General features: G+C 39.3%; 1 protein-coding gene across 1 annotated transcript in view; it reads left to right on the forward strand.

Annotated features, from left to right (window-relative positions):
* Positions 1 to 12,500, forward strand: part of LOC143029067 (uncharacterized) — a 79,135-nt gene that overhangs the window by 46,090 nt on the left and 20,545 nt on the right. Inside the window, exons 3-6 of the mRNA XM_076191415.1 lie at positions 571 to 749; positions 1,056 to 1,242; positions 4,872 to 5,008; positions 10,972 to 11,107. Of these exons, the coding sequence (XP_076047530.1) occupies positions 571 to 749; positions 1,056 to 1,242; positions 4,872 to 5,008; positions 10,972 to 11,107 (639 nt within the window). The remainder of the gene's footprint in view (positions 1 to 570; positions 750 to 1,055; positions 1,243 to 4,871; positions 5,009 to 10,971; positions 11,108 to 12,500) is intronic.

The raw sequence follows: 12,500 nt of genomic DNA on the forward strand, positions 1-12,500 counted from the left end.
ACCAAAAAACATCTTCAGGTGCCGAAGAACTTCTCTTGCCCCCGAGGAACCTATTCTGGCGCCGAAGAACCTCTTATTGGGATTATTATGAACCTCTTCTAGCATTAAGAACCTCTTTAGGCATTAAAAACCTCTTCGGGCACCGCAGAACTTCTCTTGGCACCAAAGAACCTCTTCTGGTGCCGAAGAACTTCTCTTGGCCCCGAGGAACCTATTCTGGCGCCGAAGATCCTCTTACTGGGATTATTATGAACATCCTCTAGCATTAAGAACCTCCCTAGGCATTAAGAACCTCTTCAGGCACCGAAGAACTTCTCTTGGCACCAAAGAACCTCTTCTGGTGCCGAAGAACTTCTCTTGGCCCCGAGGAACCTATTCTGGCGCCGAAGATCCTCTTACTGGGATTATTATGAACCTCTTCTAGCATTAAGAACCTCTTTAGGCATTAAGAATCTCTTCGGGCACCAAGGAACTTCTCTTGGCACCAAAGAACCTCTTCTGGCGCCGAAGAACTTCTCTTGGCACCAAATCAACCTCTCATGGCGCTAAAGACCCTCTTCCCACTTCCAGGCGCCGGCACCTTCAAGGTCACCGATTTCCCGGCGGAGAAGTGCACCCACGCCATTTACGCCTTCGCCACCCTCAACCCTGGCACCCTCACCCTCCAGCAGCACGACAAATGGCTGGACGAGCAGCTCGGCAATTACAGGAACTTCGTGGCTCTAAAGAAGAGGAACCCAAATCTGAAGGTAGTGACCTGTCAGACCTCTCTTTCTTTCTCTTTCCTTCTCTCTTTTTCTCTCTTTCTATCTTTCTCTCTTTCTCTCTTTCTCTATCTATCTATCTCTCTCTCTGTGTGTGTGTGTGTGTGTGTGTGTGTGTGTGTGTGTGTGTGTGTGTGTGTGTGTGTGTGTGTGTGTGTGTGTGTATGTTTGTGTGTGTGTCTGTCTGTCTGTCTTTGAACTTATGACAAGGACAAACTATATAATCTATATAATGACCTAAATACATGTTCATCGTGTAATTTCTATGACATACCACCATCACCCTCGAAGCTCCTCCTCGGACTGGGCGGCTGGAATGACTCGAGGAGCACCAAATACTCGAGGCTGGTGGCCGACCCGGAGAAGAGGCAGGAGTTCATCCGGAAGGTGCTCAAGCTCCTCCTCGAGTATGAGTTCGACGGACTCGACCTCGACTGGGAGTACCCGGGTTACGAGGGTAACCGGGGCGACAAGAAAGGTAAGACTTTTTTTTTTTTTTTTTTTTTTTTTAGGAAGGACGGGAGAGGACAGAAGATAGGGGTGAATGTAGAGGGGTTGTGTATGGATGATGTTGTCATGCATGAGGGGGAGTGGGTGGGGGATGGGGGGGTTGGGAAGTGTGTATGATAAAAAAAACTGACGCAGCCCGAAGGGATTTCTCCCCGTCTTCTCCTTTTCTGCATGGGGGGACGGAGAGGGGGGCTCGCCGAATTAATGAAGCGGCCTTGCTGTGGATGTGCTGTGTCTTGCGGCGCTGCTTGTGACCCAGGGCGGTGGACGGGATGCAGGGATGACCCGTCATCCAGGAGGTGCCAAGATAAGAGGGAGGGAGGAGGGTGGAGGGGAGTGGAATATATAGGAAATGGAATGGGTGGGATTGGTTTCTATGCCTTTTTCTTTTTAGCTACCCTCCGTGTAAGGGGGAAATAGCCTTTGGTATACGTATGTATGTATGTAATTCAAAATCAAATTCGAATGGATATTGAATTCCTTGTAATAGAGAATTGTCCTGAATGCAGGATGCTAAACAATTAATAAAGATATATTCATAAGTAAATAGAGAAATGGTAAATACAGATGAGAACAATACAAATGGAGAGTTGACAGTTAAGAAATAAGTGAACAAATAATTTATTTTGTATTATTTGTTTATTTGTTTGTTATTATTTATCTGTTTACTATTATTTGCTTGATTTTAATTTATCATTATCTGTCAATATATTGTTATTTACTATTTACCTGTTTGGTTATTATTTAACTATACCTATACATTTATTTATTTTATTCATTATTATTTATATTATTATAATTTTTTTATTATAATTTTTTCCGCATTCGACCTTGTTATGGACCAAAAGGACTCCTGTCGGCATGCTTCGCCTTTGTAATCCTTTGTGATCCTTTGTAATACTTTGTGATCCTTTGTAATCCTTTGTAATCAAACATATAAAGAGTTAAGTAAATCAGAAATTTATCAAATAATTTCATAAACGATTAACCACATATCTAAAAGATAAACTAAGTAAAGTTATTAAACTAAGATAAACGAATTAAAAGAATTAAAACATAAAGGATTCCTTAGTTTGGTATACAGGTAGATGTCTGATTCCTTACGATTCCGGTACAGTTGCCTACACTACTACAGTAGCTTAGGTCTTAAACGTCGATGCTGTGGGATTTTTATGTTTGGATCGTAAATTTGCGACACGAATGAGTCTTTTACGACGTCTTAAAGTTACGATTATCGTAAATTTACGACATTGGTTCATGGCGGAAATAGGCACAAAATAGTTCAGCAACAGAGTTGTTGACAAATGGAATAGACTTAGTGACCGTATACTGAGCGCTGAAACCATTGGTTGTTTTAAAAGATTAGATAACTTTATGGATAGGGGTGACAGATGGTAAGTGGCATGGAACTACCTAATGTAGGTAATATGATCTCTTGCTGTCTCCCCCATTTTTATATTCTTATGCTCTTACGTTTCTTAAAACTACATTATTTACAAATCGAACCTTGCCAAAAATTATCTTCAGTCGAATGCAAGGCCAGTTTCATAATTAACTGAATGAATGAATATAGAAATAACAATAACGTTATTAATAAATCCTATATATCAACAAAATTATTCAAGAGAATATATCTAGGTATAGCGTGTATTTGTAAAGCCTCTCCCGTATCGACTAGAATGTTTCCTTTTGTTGCGTCTGCCCTTAGGCAATTTCATTCAACTACACGTGTTCTTTCGGTAGGAAAGTGGATTAAGAATATTGAAAAGAACGATAGCAAATTAAATAATATCGAAAATAGTGCGCCCTGTTCCCTTCTTTATGACGACCTATTTAGAGAATTGATTTTGGTTGACACCACACGGATCTTCTCAACTTGGGACAGGACCCCACGAGCATAGGGTGAATGCTGAGCAATTCGCTTCAGCGCAAATTGAGACGCAGGTAACACAGGCGACGCAGCACAGGGCAAAGGCAGACTTCTTGTTGTTGAATTGAGGCACACTTTGAACTTCTCTCTCATTTGAAATGTTGAGGTTGTACATCTAGAAGTAATTTAATTGAAGAAGCTCAAACTCTGCTTCAGTTCAGCAACAAGAAGTCTGCCTTTGGTCTGTGCTGCGTCGCCTGTGTGGCCTGCGTCGGTCAGTTAGCGCTGCTAAAACAAGACCTGGCCCTCAAAGGGTCAAGTGTGTTATCAGGCAACGATCTGATTCGGGCTGAAAAAAAAAATTAAAACGAAGAAAGGTGAAACACATGACGACAACATAAGAACTGCAACAAATGATGAAACTTTAGTTGTGCTAAGACACGAAAGAATTGAGGTCCATGACACCGTCGATCGTTATACTTTTCCTACGGCAAGTTAGTATCCACTTTGTATTACCAGTATTGATTTAGATATTTCTTCGTAAAGATTTATTATCTAGATATTTTGATATATTAAAATGGTTTTAGAGTGCCATGATTGCTTGTCATGTTCTGTAATGGAGATTTTTCAGAATTCTACATATTTATTGAGACATAAATTCACATACCCATGATTTGATTTTACTTTATTTTCATTTTGTTTTATTCTAATTTTGTTTTCTTTTAGTTTGTTTTGTTTTTCCTTTACTTTACATAATGATAACAACAAGAGCAACAATCGAAGGTAACAATAACAGAATCAATATCAGTGATGATAGAAATAACAATAGCAATAACAACAATAATAATAACAATTGCAGTAATAACCACAGCATCATTAATAACAGTAATGATGATAGTAACAATATCAACCATAATAACAATAACAACAATACATGGGGTGCAATTATCAATGCTACAGGGTAAAAGTGATCTTTGCTCTTGACGAACATAAGAATATAAGAATGGAGGAGACTACAAGAAACCATAAGGCCTACACTAGGTACTTCCATGTCCCTTACCTCCTTTCATTCCCATCCATAAAGTTATCTAACCTTCCCTTAAGACAACCAATTGTTTCAGAGCTCTCAACGTGTTTATTAACGGTGGTATTCTTAAAAAAATTCTTTCCTTTCCAAGGATTTATATAAGAAATTTATATAAGGAAAGATTTTTTTTATAAGATTACCACCGTAAGTCTATTCCATTCGTTGACCAACCTCTTAGTAAACCAGTTCTTGCATATTTCCTTGTTAAAACTAAAATTGTCCAATTTAGATCCATGACCTAATTTTTTGAAATTCATATACTACATTACTCGTACATATCAAACTCGTGACGTCATGGTGCTATTTCAGTGCTCACTACTACATGGTTACTAAGTCTATTCCATTCGTTGACCACTTTCTTATTAAACCAGTTCTTGCATATTTCCTTGTTAAACCTAAAATTGTCCAATTTAGATCCATTACCTAATTTTTTGTAATTCATATCCTTGACTCGAACCAATCAAACTACATGGTTACTAAGTCTATTCTATTCGCTAACCACCACTCTCTTAGTGAACCATTTCTTGTAAAACCTAAATTTGTCCAATTTAGACCATCCATGACCTGATTTTTTGTCATTCATATTCGTTACTCGTATGGATCAAACTCGTGACGTCATCAATGGTGCTGTTTCTTCCAGGTTTCTCCCTCTGGGTTCAAGAGTTGAAGGAGGCCTTCAGACCCCACGGCCTTCTACTGACAGCTGCTGTGGCTGCCGGCAAGGAAAACATCGACAAAGCCTATGACATTCCTGCGATCTCCCAACACCTTGACCTCGTAAGTAAACATGTAATCTCCTACAATTTGCTGTCACACTGGGATCTTTTTCCTCCGACCTCCGATTCGTCGGCGGCGATACCGCCCACCTCCAGTACTTTTTCCGCCGTCAAATCACTCCCTGGCAAACTGTTTTGTTTTATCAGCAATTTGCGTAGAGTGTCATTTGATATATTTGGCGAAATTATTTTCCTCCAGCATTTTATCAGATTCCTTCCTTCCTGCGGGTGGCTGCAAATCTTCTCCAACAATCGGAGGAAAAATAGCCCAGTGTGATAGCGCCTCTATCTGTGCTGATGTGTCGAGCTGGTAGATGTGTCAATTAAGCAACGTCATCGATGCCCCCCCCCAAACAGACATGCTCCGTTCACACTAGCGGTTTCAACCGCGCGCGCGGAAACCTTGCGGTTCCGCATAGTCAAGGGAAAACTACGCGATTGTATGTGAACGCCTCCATTGACTTACATTGAAACTGAATCACCACGGTTCAAATCGCTGCGGTTCAAACCGCTAGTGTGAACACAGTTATATAATGTGACGGTGAGGGTTATGTCCAGGACAGGTTGTCTTGTACTTCAGACTTGCATAAATGATGGTCTGTTTCGATTTTTTTTTTAGATCACATTATATGTATTCAGCCTAGAGTGACGCCATATAGTGTGTGTGTGTGTGTGTGTGTGTGTGTGTGTGTGTGTACATACATACATACATACATACACACATACATATGTATGTACTCTATCACTGTATGTACATACATACATACATACATGCATACATACATACATACATACATACATACATACATACATACATACATACATACATACATACATACATACATACATACATGCATACATACATACATATGTATGTATTCTACCAACAGCAGAGAAATAGGAGGCAACAGTTATCATTATCATTGGTATTTCATGTACCTCCATACACAACAGTCATTTCACATCAAAAGTTATTTTTCAGATACAAAGCACTATTACATCAACAACGAAATCTGTATTTATAGTCCCGATTTCCCATTCCTTCATACATTTGGGCTCTTTTATCAAAATGTTTAAAACAGAATGTATGATCTATGTCCACATAATAGCATTTTCTATTTTGAGGCCGAAGCTTTTTATTATCACTATTAAAATGTACCTCCATCAACACTCCATATTCTGAACAACTCAGTATTGTGTGGTCTTTAATTCTTTTCATCATTATTGATATCATTTTATTATTTATTTATGTATGTATGTATGTATATATATATACTGTATATATATATATATATATATATATATATATATATATATATATACATATACATACATACATACATACATACACCAAAGGCTTTTTCCCCCTTACACGGGGGGTAGCCAAAAAGAAAAAGGCATAGAAATCACTCCCACCCATTTCATTTCCCATATATTCCACTCCCCTCCACCCTTCTCCCTCCCTCCTATCTTGGCACCTCCTGGATGACAGGTCATCCCTGCATCCTGTCCACTGCCCTGGGTCAGAAGCAGTGTTGCAAGACACAGCACATCCACAGCAAGGCCGCTTCATAAATTCGGCGACCCCCCCCTCTCCGTTCCCTCATGCAGGAAAGGAGAAGACGGGGAGAAATCCCTTCGGGCTGCGTCAATTTTTTTCTCATACATACTTCCTCACCCCCCATCCCCCACCCACTCCCCCTCATGCATCACAGCCTCATCTATACACAACCCCTCTCCATTCATCCCTATCTTCTGTCCTCTCCCGTCCTTCCTCAACAGACATTCCTCTCTTTTGTAAAGCCCCTTTCACCCCATCCATCCACCTCCTCCTAGGACGCCCCCTCATATTCACTCCTTCCACCTCCGCCTTCCACACTTCTTTTACTAATCTTTCTTCACTCATTCTTTCCATGTGTCCAAACCATCCTAATACTCTTTCATCAACCCTATCTCCCAGCTCCCTTTCCACCCCTGTTCTCCTCCTCACCTCCTCATTTCTCACTCTTTCTAGCCTAGTAACCCCCATCATACTTCTCAGACATTTCATCTCAAACACATTTAAACTCCTTCTCTCTTCCTCTCTCATGTTCCATGTTTCTGCCCCATACAGTGCTGTTGGCACAATCACTCCTTTATATAACCTCCTCTTAGCATCCATTCCCAGATGTCTATTTCTCATTACACTTTTTAATCCACCAAGGCATTTACTCGCTTCTCTCAATCTACATTCTACCTCCACCCCCACTCCTCCCTTTCCTGTCACATTCGCACCCAAGTATCTGAAACTATCCACTTCCTCCAGTTTCCCACCCTTAATGCTCACTTCCAGCCTACTGTCACTCTCTCCCCTTGTACATCTCATCACCTTACTTTTGCCCACATTTATCTTCAGCTTCCTTCTTTCACACACCATCTCAAACTCTGTCACTAACTTCCTCAATCCCTACTCTGATCCTGCCACAAGCGCAGTGTCGTCAGGAAACAACAGCTGGCTCACCTCCAACTTTTCTCCATTTTCTTTAATCATCTCCAAACTCTGACCCACTACCCTTGCATTCACCTCTTGCACTACCCCATCCATATAAAGATCGAACTGCCAGGGCGACGTAACACACCCCTGACGAAGTCCCACCTTTACCTCAAACCATTCACTCTCTCCATTTCTAATCCTAACACAAGCTCTACTACTCTCATAAGAATTCTTGACTGCTCTTAATAGCTTTCCTCCTATCCCATATATCTGCAGTACCTCCCACAGTGCCTTTCGGTCTACCCTGTCGTAAGCCTTTTCCAGATCCATAAAAGCCCAAAAAACATCCTTACCTTTTCCTATAGCTTTCTCACATATCTGTCTTACCACAAAAATCTGATCTACACATCCCCTACCTGTCCTAAAACCACACTGCTCCTCACCAATTACTCCCTCTGTTCCTCTCCTAATCCTCTCAATCAAGACCCTCCCATAAGCCTTCCCTACTACACTCCACAAGCTGATCCCTCTGTAACTACTACACTCACACTTGTCCCCCTTTTCTTTGTAAAGCAGAACTATACAGGCACTCCTCCAGTCCTCCTGCACTCTACCCTCTCTTAAACAAACATTAAATAACCTCACCATCCAGTCCATAACTGTACCTCCTTTCTTCAGACATTCTGCATGGCATCCATCCAACCCAGGTGCCTTACCTGCTCTCTTCATCTTAACAGCTGCTTTCACTTCATCCTTCTCTATTTCTCCTCCATTTTCCTCACTCATCACTCTCATTTTCTTAGCGGTACCCACTGCAACTACCTTTCCCTCCCTATCCTCCTACACATTATATATATATATATATATATATATATATATATATATATGCATATATATATGTGTGTGTGTATGTATGTATATATGCATAGAATTGCCAGTGACGGTGTATGCCAATCAAATAATTCCGACAGTCGTCACGGGTTTCGAACCGGGGTCTTATGTGACGCTAGTCGGTAGAGCTTTGGTCTAGCGTCACGCAAAGTCCCGGTTCGAATACCTGGGCAACTGTCGGAATTATTGTGTGTGTGTATATAGCTATATATATAAATATATAATCTATATATATACACACATATATATATATATATATATATATATAATATTTATAATACATACACAATATATATATATATATATATATATATATATATATATATACATATGCAGATATATATTTCTAATCCTCGGTTGCTCAAAGATGGTCACAACTATCATTTCTATTCCGTTTTATTTTTATATAATATTTCTCTTTTCTTTCGATGACTCGTTCTGAGGTAAAAAAGAGTTTGTTGTTTTTCACTTTCGTTTTTTCACCCTTTTTTCAATTTTCTTCGCGCTTAGTTAGTCAAAAGTAATGACCAACTCTTTCATTCTTTGTTTGTTTGTTCATTTATTTGTTTTCTTATTTCTGTATTTGTTTACTTATTTGTGATTATATTTACTTGTCTATTTATTTGTTTATATGCTTGTTTATTTATTCTTTTAGTTTTTTTTCTTTTATATGTACTTATTTGTTTGCTATCCATTTATTAATGTATCTATTTGTTTGTTTCTTTCTGGTTTCTTTATTTCGTCTATGTATCTATTCATTTATCTATTCATATTTTAATTTATTTTTTTGTTTATTTGTTAATTTATTCATTTATGTAATTTGTTTGTATTTATATGTATTTTAGTGTATGTTTTAATTTATTATTTTGTTTGTGCATTTATTTATCTATACTCGTTTCATTTTTTGCGTCGTCTAAATCATTGTTTCCATACTGAAGTGGTCAAACACGCCGTCCCCGACACAACGGGGCATCCATAGACACCCATGGTGATTAGACAACACGACGTCGTGTCGTAGACGGCGCACGTCAAAAAGTCGATACGTGTGAAACGAACCTTAGTGGAGATATGTCGGTTCTAAGGTCGTCAGTGAGGAAAACGTCAAAATCACGGATGGGTGCGCCGTCCACGACACGACGTCGTGATATCAAGCAACAATGGGTATCTATGGACGCTTTCAAGAATGGTTATGGAAGCGTTCACAGACACTCACAGTTATATGAGAACACGACGACGTGTCGTGGACGGCGCACGGCGAATTGTCGATACGTGCTTGGCCACCTCTTTATGGAAGAGGTTTCAGTAAAATTCATAAAGCGAGTGTGTGTGTGTGTGTGTGTGTGTGTGTGTGTGTGTGTGTGTGTGTGTGTGTGTGTGTGCGCGCGTTTGTGCCTTTTGATACTTTTCATTACTGCTGCCGCCAGGTGATTTTATTCATGGAAGGTTCTTTACTTGTTTACCATTCCTTCGTTATTCCTTGTTTATCTTATTTCTCTGTGTTTCTCGCGGTAATTACAGATCCTGTGCTGTGAAGGCGTATATGTCTTTTTTTTTTTTTTTTTTTTTTTTTTTTTTTTTTTTTTTTTTATATTTTTTTTTTTTTTTTTTTTTTTTTTTTTTTTTTTTTTTTTTTTTTTACTCTTTCTTCTCGCGCCTCTCCTCCTCTCTTCCCTTTCTCTCCTTCCTTTGTTCTTCGACACTTTCGCAAACTTTTTCTCGCAGGCTTTTGTCCATTTCCGCTTTTTCTTATCCTCACTTCTCTTTCTTCTTCTTTTCGTCTCCTTTTTCTTCCTGCAATAGTTTTTCCGCGACTGACTGCCTCTGTTTATCTTTTATTTATTTCTTCTTTTTTTTCCTCCCTTTTGTTCATCTTTATACTTTTTCTGTCTTCATTTTTCTTCTGTTTTTTTTTCCTATACTTTACTTTTCTTTTTCTTCTTCCTCTTCTTCTTCTTTATTTTCTTTCTCTTCTTCTTCTTCTTCTTCTTTATTTTTTTGTCTTCTTCTTCTTCTACTCCTTCTTCTTCTACTTCTTCTTCCTCTACTCCTTATTCTTCTTCTACTCCTCCTTCTACTCCTTCTTCTATTCATTTCTTCTTCTTCTACTCCCTCTTCTTCTACTCCTTCTTCTTCTCATTTTATCTTCTTCTTCTTCTTCTTCTTCTTCTTCTTCTTCTTCTTCTTCTTCTTCTTCTTCTTCTTCTTCTTCTTCTCCTTCTCCTTCTCCTTCTTCTTCTCCTTATTCTTCTTCTACTCCTTCTTCTAGTCTTTCTTCTTCTACTCCTCTCTCTTCTTCTTCTTTTCCTTTTTCTTCTACTCCTCCTTCTTCTACTCCTTCTTCTACCCTTTCTTCTTATCTCACTCTCACTCTCTCTCTCTCTTCTCTCTCTTTTCTCTCTTTTCTTTCTCTTTTCTCTCTCTCTCTCTCTCTCTCTCTCTCTCTCTCTCTCTCTCTCTCTCTCTCTCTCTCTCTCTCTCTCTCTCTCTCTCTCTCTCTCTCTCTCTCTCTCTCTCTCTCTCTCTCTCTCTCTCTCTCTCTCCCTCTCCCTCTCCCTCCCTCTCCCCATGTAAACATTAACAGGAACTGAAACTTTTCTCAGATCTCTGTCATGGCCTACGACTTCCACGGGAGCTGGGAGAGGCGTGTCGACCATCACGCGCCCCTCTACGCCCACCCCAACGCCCTAAACGCCCAACTCTCCGCCCATTTCGCCATCGAGTACTGGCTCAAGAAAGGTATGACGTCTGCAGAACCTTTCTGCGTTTCTTCCGGAGGAGTTGAGGACCCTTGACGACCGTTGGTGACCGTTATTGACCGTTATTGGCCGTTATTGAATGTTATTGACCATTATTGATATTTATTGCCCGTTATTGACATTATTTCCATTCATTGAGTGATATTGGCTGTGATAGACGTTATTGTCAGGTTTGAGCAGTTATTGTGTGTTATTGGTCATTACTGATTGTTATCATTAACCGTTATTGATTTTCATTGACAGTTGTTGACATTATTGGCAATTAATTATCAGGATGTGCCGTTATTACTTTATGCCGTTGATAATTGTTATCAGTAACTGTTAATACTTATTGATCGATCTTAATTGTCATTGACAATTATTGATAATTTCGGGACGTTATCGTCTGTTATTGAGTTGTTTGCAATGCGAGAGGGATCAACGACAGGGACATTATGAACATAAGAAATTTATGAGGCTACAGGACACCATAAGGCCTACATTAGGCAGTTCCATGTCCCTTACCACCTTTCCTCCGGCGGTAACGCACTACCTGTCTGGCGGTAACGCGCCCACCTCTCCTCATTTCATCTAAGGAAGGAACCTCACTAATGCAACACGGACATCTGTTCAAGGCCTCTTACTAGAGACCCACAAGAAGACTCGTGCACCGTTGCCAGATGCTATGGGGTTCCGGGTTTAAACTCAGCGAAATCCTCGAAACGTTACGAAGAAATATGACACACCGAAATCCTGGACCAAAGTAATTTTGTCCATAAAATACGAAATGGAAGAAAACGGAGGTGAGGTAGACGACTGTGTTGATGAAAGAGAGAGTGATGGTGAATGACTGTGTCGTTTTGGTCTCACAACAAAAAACGGACACTTATCTGTGACGTCACGAGCGCTTTGAGTCTGAAAAAAAAAGGATAAATTACTTTTCATCCTTTTTTTTTTTCGTTTCTAACAAGCGCATCAATGTAATGGTGGTTTAAAAGCCTGCATCAAATTACTGGGATTACGAGAGGCAAAGAATGTAATGTACATTTGTGTTAAGTGAATTTGTAAGATTTATTTTTATTTTTTTTATTTTTAATTCCCTATTATGTCAGGTTTTGTCTTTTGTAAAACCCACGGTATATATTACCAACACATACATACATACATACATACATACATACATACATACATACATACATACATACATACATACATACATACATACATACATACATACATATATACATACATACATTCATACTGTACATACATAAATACATACATACACACATATAACAATGTAAACGTTTGAATTGATTCTTGCACTGTAAAGGACTCAAGCCTCTTTATACCTTTATTGGAATGACAATGGCTACATTGACACGCCGTCTCTC

This window comes from Oratosquilla oratoria, chromosome 10, assembly GCF_046742065.1.
Source record: "Oratosquilla oratoria isolate Oo_2021 chromosome 10, ASM4674206v1, whole genome shotgun sequence".
In the NCBI taxonomy this organism is placed as follows: Eukaryota; Metazoa; Arthropoda; class Malacostraca; order Stomatopoda; family Squillidae; genus Oratosquilla; species Oratosquilla oratoria.